Source organism: Rhinoderma darwinii, chromosome 7 (genome assembly GCF_050947455.1).
Source record: "Rhinoderma darwinii isolate aRhiDar2 chromosome 7, aRhiDar2.hap1, whole genome shotgun sequence".
NCBI lineage: Eukaryota > Metazoa > Chordata > Amphibia > Anura > Rhinodermatidae > Rhinoderma > Rhinoderma darwinii.
In genome coordinates, this window is record NC_134693.1 from 100643227 (window position 1) to 100657478 (window position 14252).

The window sequence follows — 14252 nt, forward strand, 5'->3', positions numbered from 1 at the left end:
CCTTACACTGGACATTTGATCGTGAGTCACTGGTAAATTTTAGTGACTAGCAGCGTTTCTTTGCAAAGATTCTGCCAAACACATAAGTTTCCATTTTTAGATTGTAATGTCTATGGCCAATCGCGTCCTGCGCTAAATACAAGAAAGATTTAAAAACCCACTTGAAACGCTCTCAAGCTGAATATTTTTTACTTTAATCAATGCCAAATGAACCTAAGTCAATCAGCAAAATGTCATTATACATAATATTAACATATCTGTAAGAAGAAATTAGGATGTTAGCATTTCACAGATGACCTGCCTTATGATTTGGAACTTCAGTGCCCGGTACAGCTGCTTTCATCTGAAAATCAGTGACGCCAGCTTTTTCTAGAGACTGCAGAAGGTCACTTTGTGGGTGGCTTTGTTCCTTAGGTGTCTTCTTCTCTTTTATGGCTTGTCTCTCTTGTTCCAGTCTGCAGAGAACAGAAAAGACCAATTCCAAATGGAAATGCTATATAATAAAGCAAAAAAACAAAATCTTCAAATACATACATTTTCACACCCTTAAAAGGGGTTGTCCACGACTGGACAACTGATGACCTATCCACAGAATAGGTCATCAGTATATGATCAGGGCGGGTCTGACACCCAGACCCCGCACCGATCAGATGTTCTGGCTGCTTCTGTGCACCGGATGTTTTGAACAATATGCAGTAGTTGGGAGCCGAAAGCAGATGGCTCCGAGCACTGCATAGCGGCCGTTCTGCATAAATGCAACTCTGCTCCTATTCAAGTCAGCATCCGGAACAGCTGATCAGTGCAGGGTCCAGGTGTTGGACCCACGCCGATCATATACGGATGACGGTAATACTAATTACGTTCCTTTGTTGTTGTTTTTTTTACATTACTTTAGGAGAAAATGAGAAAACTTTTTTTTAACTTTTATAATTTAGTTTTTTTAGACATTAAAAAATGTCTCCATGTGGACACTAACTTTTCGAAGAAATTATGCTAATCTAATAGTACATCTTATATATTTCAACTTTGTAATTTACTTACTGTTAAAATAAAAAAAAATGTTTATCCATGAAAATTCAGTGTGAAGTTAATGCCACTCTCTGTCTCCCTTCCTGTAATTGGTGGTCCACCCACTGTTGTCAAATAAAATTAATCTATAGTTAGAGAGCAGAGATGATGGACTACAGGAAGTAGGAGTGTGTCTTCCCTGCCTGGCCATAGAAGTCTACGGGGACGACGACAAAAGAAGAAGGAGCAGAGTGAGAGACGTACACATGCTTACTATAGAAGTCTATGGAGAGGGGAGCAGAGTTAGAGACACACTAACATGTGCTGCAGCTGCTGGTTCGATTTATATGTCACCATAGTGCTAGATTCTCAGCTACACCACTCATTACTGCTGTATAATCTCCTCCATGCTTCTGCAGCTTTTATATAGGTGATAGAAGAGGAAAATCCTGCACCCCTATCTCTATGTGTGCAGTGTATAGGCGACATGATAGCAGTTAGGCTCTGTCCACTAGCCAAGAAAACGAAGAATTAAAAAAGGTAGAACTGCTAAAAATGTGGAATACAGGTCATACAATGGCCAGAACCCTTGCTATTCCTCATGTACACATATAGGACTGCTTATTCTGAGAAACCACCTAAAATGTTAGGTACGCTTCAACTGTTTTTTGCTTGTTTTTTTATCAATCCAACTAGATGTAAAATAGCGATTACTATTTTAGAAGCACAAATATGGCAGAAATGGGAGCCTTCATCAAGCCCCCAGGCTGCATTAACAACGATCAGCATCCTGCGATCGCATCGCGGAGAGGGGGCCATGGGCTGTCGGAGGGGGCCGCCATTCCTTTTCTAACTGCCTAAATGCCACAGTCACTATTGAACACGGCATCTAAGTGGTTAGGGATTGGAGATACCTCCAATCTTGGCCGTTGCAGCCGACATCCGCTGATTATGGAGCAGGCTACTTCCCCCACATGACAAGTCACCAAGGGGTTCATGCTAAGTTTGATGAAAAGTTAGTGACCATTTAAAAAGCGTAAAAATACCTAGAAAGAGGCCATACTTACTAATACAAGGGCAGGTTCAAACACCAGTTCCCAGTAGGATGCAGACAACGTTTATTATGGATATTTTTTCAGGATGCAGCCAGGCCTTGTAATTTTGGGGAAGAATAGTGTGTCAGTGTTTGGTGTGGTGAACTTGGCACATGCTGGGCAGCCCTCCTGACCTAATATTATGGGCGTGACTAATAGCGTGAGCCAGCCTGGTGCATTACACCGTGTGGCTAGCACACTTTTAGAAGCTTTATCTGTGTGCAGTGATAATACGATGCAGCCAACCCCGCTCATGAATAGTAGGCATGAGGGTGGCCATCATCAGTATTTTGCACCTAAGCACTCTTCGTCTATGCAGCATTTGTGGCTTGTCTGCATCCTGCTGGGAACTGGTGTTTGAACCTGTTCTTGTATTAGTAAGTATGGCCTCCTTCTGTGTTTCTTTGAGTTAATTATGTCCTTCTTTGCTGTGATTCATTTAAAAAGTTTTTCACATGAAAATAGTGAATTAAATCACAGAAAACTATATATCCCTGAGCTCAGCATCTCCCCTATATCTAATTCTGCCCTCAAATAGGGTAGCATAGGAGACCTGACAGATCATCTTTAAGAGCAGGACTGTCCTTATAATATACATACAGGGCTGTGGGCAATTTATAAAATTCACTGACGTCAACCAGCAAATCCATGAGCGACCACAGGCTTTTTTTTAAAGAAAGAAAAAAAATATATTCAAACAACAACTATAAACTGCTGTAAGAAACCTATAGAGAAAAGAGGTCAAGTACGCTCAAAATAATATGTGATAGAAAAACTTCTTTATTGACAGATACACAGAAACAGGACAATTAAAAAATGAGTCATACAGTGTAAAGTGGCGTCAGCCCATGTGGTATACACATATTAATGGTAGAACATGATGTAACAAATGAATAACAAGAACCCGGGATCAATACTGTTGTAAATTAAACAGTCTTGAATGCATATGGCTATATGTAACACAATATGAATAAATGGTGCAGGAAACAATTTTCAAGTTGGAACCACCATTGCCTATTATATGAGAGTAATAAGCAGTGTAGATAAATATATGGTGCCAATACACATGGATAAAGTAATTCACATATGAGATACACAATTAATTGGTACTGAAGAGTGTAAACCGTAAATGTAATTGTTAGCACAAAGTAGTGTAGCTAAGGCAGATGCAGGTGAAAGTAGAAGATCTAGATCCGAATACCAACAAATAGCCAGATGCATAGGAAAGTGTAATGTTACGTACCCCATGTTGGTTATATGAATCCGGGTACGTAACATTACACTTTCCTATGCATCTGGATATTTGTTGGTATTCGGATCTAGATCTTCTACTTTCACCTGCATCTGCCTTAGCTACACTACTTTGTGCTAACAATTACATTTACGGTTTACACTCTTCAGTACCAATTAATTGTGTATCTCATATGTGAATTACTTTATCCATGTGTATTGGCACCATATATTTATCTACACTGCTTATTACTCTCATATAATAGGCAATGGTGGTTCCAACTTGAAAATTGTTTCCTGCACCATTTATTCATATTGTGTTACATATAGCCATATGCATTCAAGACTGTTTAATTTACAACAGTATTGATCCCGGGTTCTTGTTATTCATTTGTTACATCATGTTCTACCATTAATATGTGTATACCACATGGGCTGACGCCACTTTACACTGTATGACTCATTTTTTAATTGTCCTGTTTCTGTGTATCTGTCAATAAAGAAGTTTTTCTATCACATATTATTTTGAGCGTACTTGACCTCTTTTCTCTATAGGTTTCTTAGTAATGCTATGGTCGGAGTACCAGGTCATATTGGGTTATGTGTGTTCTCCTTAGTCTATAGTTATAGCTATTTGTGTTACTTTGACGTTTACGGACACATAAAGATATATATTCTTGGAGTTCACACTATTACTGCTCGTGTACATGTTGGTTATCTATAAACTGCTGTAAACAGAAGTCTGTTTATGGATGTTCAAAATGTGATAGAGGTCTTTATTTTCATATCTCTGCGTTGTTTTACCAGGACTAAGTGAATACTTACTTATGCAAGAAACTTTCTTTTGCGATTTCTATTTGTAATACTCCACCCTTCCATTTTGTCTTATTTAGAACAGAGAGACCTATAAAACAAATTAAATGTAAGAAGTTTATGGTCATAAATAAATGACACAAAGGCTATTAGAGACAGTTGCCACACAACGCATAGAGGGTTATCGATATACACCATTCAGCCATAACATTAAATCCCCCTGCCTAATATTGTGTAGTTCTCCCACGTGCCACCAAAATAGTTCTGACACGTTGAGGTATGGACTCCACAAGACCTCTGAAAGCGGCGACAGTATATGGCATAAACGTTAGCAGCAGATCCTTTAAGTCCTGTAAGTTGTGAGGTGGGGCCTCCAAGGATCCTACTTGTTTTTTCCAGCACTTCCTACAGATGCTCGGCTGGATTGAGAACTGGGGAATTTGGAGACCAAGTCAACACCTTGAACTCGGTCATGTTCCTCAAACCATTCCTGAACAATCTATGCAGTGTGGCATAAGGGAATACCATTGCCGTAAAGGGGTGTACTTGGTCTGCAATAATGATTAAGTAGGTGATATGTGTCAAAGTAACATCCAGGTGAATGCCAAGGCTTTCCAGCAGGACATTGCCCAGTGCATCCACCGGCTTGCCATCTTCCCATAGTGTATCCAGATAAGCACTGCACACACACCCGGCTGTCCACAAGATGTAAAATTAAAAACACGATTCAGAGGAGGTCACCTTCTTCCATTGCTCCATGGTCCAGTTCTGATGCTCACGTGACTATCGTAAGCACTTTTGACGGTGGACAGGGGTCATCATAAGCACTCTGACTGGTCTGCTGCTACGCAGCACACTGAGATACACTTTGTATTCTGACACCTTTCCATCAAAGCCAGAATTAACTTTTTTAGCAAATTGTGCAGCAGCAGCTCTTTTGTGGGATCAGGACAGACAGACTAGCCTGCTCTCCACGTGCATTAATGAGCCTTGGGTGCCCATGACCCTGTTGCCAGTTCACCAGTTCTCCTTCCTTGCACTTTTGGTAGGTACGAACCACTGCATACCAGGAACAGCCCACAAGACCTGCTGTTGTGAAGATGCTCTGTCCCAGTCGTCTAACAATCACAATTCAGCTCTGGTCAAAGACACTGAGATACTTACAATAGCCCATTTTTCAGTTTTTCAACTTCAAGAACTGACTGTTCAGTTGCTGCCTAATATATCCCACGCCTTGACAGGCGCCATTCTAATGAGAATCAATCTTATTTACTTCACCTGTCAGTGGTTTTAATGGTATGGCTGAACAGTGTGAAAAGAGATATAGGTTTAAACAATGCAGAAAAACTCACATTTTTTCATGTCTGTGTCTGAGATATTAATGTTCATGTAGGCAAAGGTTTTTATAGGGTTACCTAAAACCAAGAAAACAGAAATATAATTATAAATGCAAGGTTTACAATAGGCAACATTCAGTCCTCCAATAATTCCTAAAACATCTTTTAGGCAAATATGCCTTGAAAGCTAGAGTGGTGAGGGTGACATGAATATGAATGCCAAAGAGGGGCCCCCCTCTCTGGTTGATCTGACCCATTCGAATAGGGGTCATGGAATGCAACATTTCCCCTATAGCGACCAAGGCAGGGATGCGTCTGGCCAGAAGTGGTACCACTCCCCCGGTAATACCAGCTAATAGAGAAGCTGCTTCCATTCAGAATAGGGTTGTATTCGCGAGACAACCCCTTTAACCGATCAGTTATTGCTAAAAAGTTTTACACAAACGTGTCCCTCAGAATAATGTATTAAATATCTTAACATAACTTAAAGGCTATGTAAACCTTTGAAAGGGATTTTTTTTGTAATAAAAAAGGTCAGTGTGTTTGGTGCAACTTTAGAATTAGTTTTTATTAGAAATTATTTTTATCTTTTGAGATACAGCTGTATCATTCGCTAAATCCTGTTCCAGTCAGGTCCACGGGACCGACTGGTTCAGTGAAAGTGGGTCCTGCGTGTCTTTGTCACGCAGGATCCACCTGTAATCCATTACATCTAAGTTCATAACATCCAAAGTCTCCGACACGCAGGACCCACTGACACTGGACCAGTCAGGTCCGCGGGACTGACGGATTCAGGTCTTCGCAAATGATACAATAATAATTAAAAAAAACTAATTATAAAGTTGCACCAATCACACTGATTGACCTGGTTATTAAAAAAAAGATTCCTTTCAAAAGGTGTAAGAAATTAAAGCTGCAGTACCCAGAAAGATTGTCAAATTGGAGTTAGAATGCTGCAATTAACCACTTCATGAACTTGGGTAAAAAGAGGAAGCTAAAGTCTGGGGTAAATTACATTGTAAGGCGGATGTCCTAAACTCATGATGCCAATAAAACAGTCGGTTCCAGAAGTATTTGGACAGTGACACAATTTCCATTATTTAGCCTCTGTATACCACCACATTGGATTTCAAACAAAGCAATTAAGATCTGATTGAATTATAGACTTTCAGGTTTAAAGGCTATGTACACATGTGAGGGGCATTTTTTTATAATAAACAGTTCATCCAGTGTGTTTGGTGTAACTTTATAATCAGTTTTTATTAAAAATTTGTCTTACTTTTTGAGATACAGCTGAGGTCAGCCCTACGGACCAGACTAGTTCAGTGTCAGTGGGCCCTGCGTGTCTCTGACACGCAGGATCCACCGGTGATCCATCACATCTAAGTTCATAACTTAGATGTGATGGATAACAGGTGGATCCTTTGTGTCAGAGACAAATAGGATACACTTACACTGAGCCCGTCATTTGCGCGCACCTGGCGGGAGTAGGATTTAGCACTACATACAGCTGCTCTGTATAGAGAATACAGAGCAGCTGTATCTCAAAAAGTAAAACTAATTTTTAATAAAACTATGCTAGTCAAAGGTTTACATAGCCTTTATTTCAAGGAGTTTAGCAAAAATATTGCATTAACCGTTTAAGAATCATAGCCATTGTGTACGTGGTGCCTCCATTTTCACAGACTTAAAATAAATTAGACGATTAAACCCTTTAGGACGCAGCCTGTTTTGGCCTTGTGGCACAGCCGATTTTTGCAAATCTGACGTGTTACTTTATGTGGTAATAAGGCGTAAAGGAGACCCCTGGTAGTTGGCGGGCGCAATGAACAAAAAAAGGGATTGTCTGCAGACAACCAAGCTCTATTTCCCAACTACCAATAGATAGTAGAACAACTTTATTAAGCTACGTATAGCAAGACAGACCACATAGAATTGCATTAAAATTGTCACTACCTAGGACCGGACATAGAGGTAATTTACCTGTATGAATACAGGCATATATAGTGATAGAATAGGAACGTGGATTCCTATCATTAGCAAGTTAAATTGTTAAATTGGCTAATAAGCAGACAGTAGGTCCGGTCAACGGTAGGTATTAGAATCTTGACAGCCCCCCCGACATGTTTCGCTACAGAGTAGCGTCCTCAGGGGTACACGGGGCTAATGGCGGTGCGGAAAGAGAAAATCTTAATATGGACATGTCAGATGACGTATCAGAGGGTGTGTCAGAAGGGAGACCAATGACATTGTAGCGAACAAACCGGCCGTTCAGAAATATCGACCGACGAATAGGAGATCAGGTAAGGTAGACCAATGAGGAGTGAGATGAGGCGCATGCACATCCGCTATAGAGAGGGACTTAGTGCACATATTGTGTCCTGAATCAATAAGTGTTCAAGAGAAGTTACCGGCGCATGCGCAAATGAGCAATTTACGACTTAGCGCCGGCAACAGAGCTTAGTTACAGCCAATGTTTGCACGATAATCAGTTGGACGGTCTAGCAGAAACAAGCGCAGGCGCATCAGTGAAGATAACTGTCTTGGAGCAAGAAAGGAGCCGATTCCTATATAATGGTATGGTAAGTATTTAGAATAGTAAAATTGAACAATGACATTATTAAAGAACCCCAAAAGGGAATATATGGTCCATTTAAAGATTTAACAAGGTTAGAGTAAAGAATGCATAGTATCGATGACAGTAAACCGCCATAAACATGTAGTCAATGTCAGAGTCAAATATGAATAGCATGTTAGGACCATCACATTTTAATGTGTGTGGTCGATATGAAAATTTATAACAAAGGTATAAGTCATTTGGTATATGGCAGGTAAGCAGATAGTGACTTTTTAATATATCCACGAAGGTAGACATAAGGATGAGAATAAAATAATGACATAGGATCAGAGAAACGCACTGAAGGTAAATCCCTCTTTCAGACCTGAGGGGGACATAGTGTTTAGGCGATGGATCCACCGTGCCTCTTCTTGTAGGAGTCTACGGTCGAGATTGCCAGCTCTGGGGCCCATTTTGATCTGGGTAATACCCCAGAACTTAAGCAGCTTAGGGTTACTCCCATGAAATTTATGGATAGAGTAGTATCTTCATTGCGATTGATGGTGCTAAGATGTTTAGATACACGTCGTCTCAACTCCTGTATAGTCTTACCCACATACAACTTGGGGCAGGGGCATTTAACAATATAAATAACCCCACTACTCTGGCAATTAAGAAATTGTTCAATTAAATATGATTTGTCATCAGTAGGGTTTATGAAAGTCTTTACAGTCTGCATCAAGGGGCAGAAAGAACATCTGCCACATGGATGAAATCCTTTCACTGGTGATCTAAGCCAGGTAGATGAAGTATTGGATTGTCTAGAAAAATGACTATGTACTAAAAAGTCCCGTAAGTTCCTTCCCCTACGATAGGTAATGCTTGGATTAGCTGTAACAGCATACTTCAAATCAGGATCGGCGGTGAGAATAGCCCAATGTTTTTGTAAAATTTGGACAATCTGGGGAGAGCATGCATCAAAAGTGCCTATACAGCAGATGGCACTGGATGATCCTGTTTTGATAGGTTTGTTTCCCCTATTAGACAATAGGTTGTTTCTCTCAGATGCCCTTGCCCTGGCATAGGCCCTATGCAACCACTTCTTGGGATATCCTCGTGCTCTGAACTTATTGTAAAGTCCATCACATTCGGCTTGAAAAAATAATGCATTAGAGCAGTTACGTTTGGCTCTTAAATACTGGCCTATGGGTATCACTTTCTTAAGGGCTGGTGGCTTTCCCAATGTAAAAAGTTGTTGGTGGCGGTTGCCTTCCGAAATATATCCGTTTGGACACCGCCATCAGGATCCAGAGAGATCTTAAGGTCAAGAAAATTGATAGCATGATCGTGTATCTCGTACGTGAATTTCATGCCAATAGGATTGGTATTGAGCATAGACATGAAGTCATTGAAGGTGTTGGCATCCCCATCCCACAGGATGAGAATGTCACAATGTATCTTCCCCAGAAAGAAATGTGAGATGTGAAAAAAAGAAAATCGTCAGAACAATAGTGTCTTCCCACCACCCTAAAAAAAGATTCGCATAAGTAGGTGCACAAACAGTGCCCATGGCTGTGCCCTTAATTTGGTGATAATATGTATTGTCAAAAATGAAATAATTATGTGTAAGTAAAAAGCGTAGGAGTGACAGCACAAAATCATTGTGTCGTTGAAATTGAGTGCCTTTGGTGCTTAGAAAATATTTGACGGCAGCGAGTCCTAGGTCGTGCTGAATATTGGTGTATAGTGACTCCACGTCTATACTCGCCACCATGGTAGTGGAAATTACATTGATCTCGTGGATCCTGGTGACGGTTTGTTCGCTACGTCATTGGTCTCCCTTCTGACACACCCTCTGATACGTCATCTGACATGTCCATATTAAGATTTTCTCTTTCCGCGCCACCATTAGCCCCGTGTACCCCTGAGGACGCTACTCTGTAGCAAAACATGTCGGGGGTGCGGTCAAGATTTTTATACCTACCGTTGACCGGACCTACTGTCTGTTTATTAGCCAATTTAACTTGCTAATGATAGGAATCCACGTTCCTATTCTATCACTATATATGCCTGTATTCATACACGTAAATTACCTGTATGTCCGGTCCTAGCTAGTGACAATTTTAATGCAATTCTATGTGGTCTGTCTTGCTATACGTAGCTTAATAAAGTTGTTCTACTATCTATTGGTAGTTGGGAAATAGGGCTTGGTTGTCTGCAGGCAATCCCTTTTTTTGTTAATACTTTATGTGGTAATAACTCTGGAATGCTTTTGCCTATCCAAGCGATTCTGAGAGTGTTTTCTTGTGACATGTTGTACTTTAGGATAATGAAAAAATTTGGTTGTTAAATTCAATATTTATTTGTAAAAAACAGCAAAATTGAGAAAATTTGTAACAATTTGCATTTTTCTAAATTTAAATGTATCTGCTTGTAAAACCGATAGTAATACCACACAAAATAGTCACTAGTTAACATTTCCCATATGTCTACTTTATATTTGCATCGTTTTTTGAACATCCTTTTATTTTTCTAGGACGTTACAAGGCTTAGAACTTTAGCAGCAATTTCTCACATTTTCAAGAAAATTTCAAAAGGCTATTTTTACAGGGGCCAGTTCAGTTCTGAAGTGGTTTTGAGGGCCTTATATATTATAATACCCCAATAAATCACCCCATTTTAAAAACTGCACCCCTCAAAGTATTCAAAACAGCATTCAGAAAGTATTTGAACCCTTTAGGCGTTTCACAGGAAATAAAGCAAAGTACAGGGGAAATTTACAAATTTCTCTTTTTTTTGCCGAAATTAATTTGTAATAAAAAAAAAAAATAGTATAATACAGAAGGTTTTACTAGAGAAATACAACTAAATATTTATTGCCCAGGTCCTGCAGTTTTTAGGAATATCCCACATGTGGCCCTATTGCGGTAATGGACCAAAACACCGGCCTCAGAAGCAAAAAGGAGCACCTAGTGGATTTTGGGGCCTACTTATTTTTGATTATATTTTAGGCACCATGTCGAGTTTCAAGAGGTCTTGTGGGGCCAAAACAGTGGAAATTCCCCAAAAGTGACCCCATTTTGGAAACTAGACCCCTCAAGGAATTTATCTAGGGATATAGTTAGCACTTTGACCCCACAGGTATTTTGCTATATTTATTGGAGTTAGTCTGTGAAAATGAAAATCTACTTTTTTTCTGAAATAACAGGACATTTTTTATATTTACAAGGAATAAAGAAGAAAATTCACCCCAACATTTGTAAAGCATCTTCTCCCGATTACGGAAATACCCGATATGTGGTAATAAACTGCTGTTTGGACCCACGGCAGCGCTCAGAAGGGAGGGAGCACCATTTGGATTTTGGAGGACAGATTTTGCTGGATTAGTTTTTAGTGCCGTGTCGCGATTACAACCCCCTGGAGGGAACAAAACGGTGGAAACCCCCCAAAAGTGACCCCATTTTGGTAACTACACCCCTCAAGGAATTTTTCTAGGGATTTAGTAAGCATTTATACCACACAGGTCTTTTGCCGAATTAGGGCGTGAAAATGAATATAAACATTTTTGTCCACTAAAATGTTGAATTTTTTCATTTTCACAAGGGATAAAGGAGAAAAACTCGCCCTAAATTTGTAACGCAATCTCTCCCGAGTACGACAATACCCCACATGTGGTAATAATTTATTTTTTTAATAGAAATTAATTAACCTTTGCAGGACTGATCCTTTTTTGCTTTTCCATTTTAGTTTTTCACTCCCCGCCTTCCAAACGCCATAACCTTTTTATTTTTCCATGAATTGAGCGGTGTGAGGGCTTATTTTTGGCAGGACGAGCTGTAGTTTTTATTGGTACCATTTTTTGGTAGATGCAAATATTTGATCACTTTTTATTTAGAGCTTTGGTGGTCAAAAACAGTGATTTTGGCGGTTTAACCCCTATCCGTACGAGGACGTAACTGTCCGTCGTTGCGGCAGGTTACTTCCCGCACGAGGACGTACAGTTACTGAGTTTTTCCCGGTGCACACTGTCAGTGACAGTGTGCACCAGGAACAGGGAGGTCAGCTGTCGCCGACAGCTGACACTCCCCTCTTGCCGGCCAGCGGTCCTTTGCCGCTGATTTCGGCGCATTAACCCCTTAAATTCGGCGATCGGTTAGAATCGCCTAATTTTAGGGGTTTCTAGCATATCGGCAGACCCCGGTCCGAAATCACGGGGTTTGCCGATAGTTAGTATGGCAAACGGAAGCCAAACGATGGCTTCCGGGTCTGCCATGGACGGAAGCCCATCAGGACCAACCTTCGGCTGGTCCTGATAGGCTTCCTGTCAGAGTGACAGGAAGTCACTGTGTCGTTCCCGATGCACACTGTCGGCGACAAGGTGTGCATCGGGAACTTGGAGATCAGCTGTCCCCGACAGCAGACACTCCACTGTTGCCAATCATCGCCGCTGATTTCGGCAATTAGCCTGTTACATGCGGGGCTCGATTGCGATCTCCGCATGTAGCGGGTTTGTAGCGCATCAGCAGCCCCCATGCAATCGTGGGGGCTTCTGATGCTTGTGATGACACCCGGGGGCCGTTGTCTAGCCATGTATGTCAGCCTATGAGGATCAGCCTCTGCTGATCCTCGTAGACCAACTGTCAGAGTGACTGTGACGTCACACTGACAGTTGGAATACGTTACACTACCTAGGTAGTGTAATGTATTCTAGCAGCGATCAGAGCTGCAGGTCAAAAAGATAGTGTAAAAAGTAAAAAAAAAAGTTAATAAAAATGTTTTATAAAAGGTTTTGTTTTCCTAGAAGTCATTTATTATAGGGAAAAAATGAAACCGTTAAAAAAAGTACACATATTTGGTATCACCGTGTTCGTAACGACCCGAACTATGAAACTATAATGTTCATTGTTCCGCACGGTGAACGCCGCAAACAAAATAGACAGAAAACTGTCAGCATCGCTATTTTTTGGTCCCCACCCCTCACAAGATATAGAATAAAAAGTGATCAAAAAGTCGCATTTACCCCAAAATGGTACCAATAAAAACTACAACCCGTCCCGCAAAAAACAAGACCTCCCACAGCTTTTTTGACGAAAAAATAAAAAAGTTACGGCTCAGCATAGCGTGTCTCAGAAAATAAATTATTTTATAGAAACGTAATTTTATTGTGCAAACGCTGCAAAACTTTAAAAAAAACTATACACATACGGTATCGACGTAATCGTACCGACCGGCAGAATAAAATAAAACGTAATTTATTGCGCACGGCGAACGCTGTAATAAATAAATTATTTAAAGCGCCAAAATCGCTGTTTTTTGGTCACCTTAGCTCTAAAAAAGATCCTGAGGGGCCAAAATGCTCACTATACCCTTAGAAAAATTCCTTGAGGGGTGTAGATTCCAAAATAAGGTCACTTTTTGGGGGTTTCCACATGGCACTGAAAACCAATCCAGTAAAATCTGCGCTCCAAAATCCAAAAGGCGCTCCTTCCCTCCTGAGCCCTGCTGTGGGTCCAAACATCAGTTTACGACCACATATGGGGTATTGCCGTAATCGGGAGACATTGCTTTACAAATGTTGGGCGGCTTTTTCTCCTTTATTCCTTGTAAAAATGAAAAAATTCTATGTTTCCACAGAAAAATAGGTGATTTTCATATTCACAGACTAATTCCACTAAATTCTGCAAAAAACCTGTGGGGTCAAAATGCTAACTATACCCCTAGAAAAATGCCTTGAGGGGTGTAGTTTCCAAAATGAGGTCACTTTTTGGGGGTTTCGACTGTTTAGGTACCACAAGACCTCCTCAAACCTGACATGGTGCCTAAAATATATTCCTAAAAAAAGGAGGCCCCAAAATCCACTAGGTGCTCCTTTGCTTCTGCGGCCTGTATTTCAGTCCATTAGGACACTAGGGCCACATGTTGGATATTTCTAAAATCTGCAGAATCTGGGCAATAAATATTGAGTTGCGTTTCTCTGGTAAAACCTTCTGTGTTACAGATTTTTTTTTATTACAAATGAATTTCGACAAAAAAAAAAAAAAAATGAAATTTGTAAATTTCACCTCTACTTTGCCTTAATTCCTGTGAAACGCCTAAAGAGTTAAAATACTTTCTGAATGTGGTTTTGAATACCTTGAGGGGTGCAGTTTTCAAAATGGGGTGATTTATGGGGACTTTCTAATATATAAGGCCCTCAAAGCCACTTCAGAACTG

General features: G+C 40.4%; 1 protein-coding gene across 1 annotated transcript in view; it reads right to left on the reverse strand.

Annotated features, from left to right (window-relative positions):
• Window positions 1-14252, reverse strand: part of NOL8 (nucleolar protein 8) — a 61534-nt gene that overhangs the window by 39993 nt on the left and 7289 nt on the right. Inside the window, exons 3-5 of the mRNA XM_075833731.1 lie at window positions 5498-5560; window positions 4158-4236; window positions 302-455 (exon numbers count right to left, since the gene is read on the reverse strand). Of these exons, the coding sequence (XP_075689846.1) occupies window positions 302-455; window positions 4158-4236; window positions 5498-5560 (296 nt within the window). The remainder of the gene's footprint in view (window positions 1-301; window positions 456-4157; window positions 4237-5497; window positions 5561-14252) is intronic.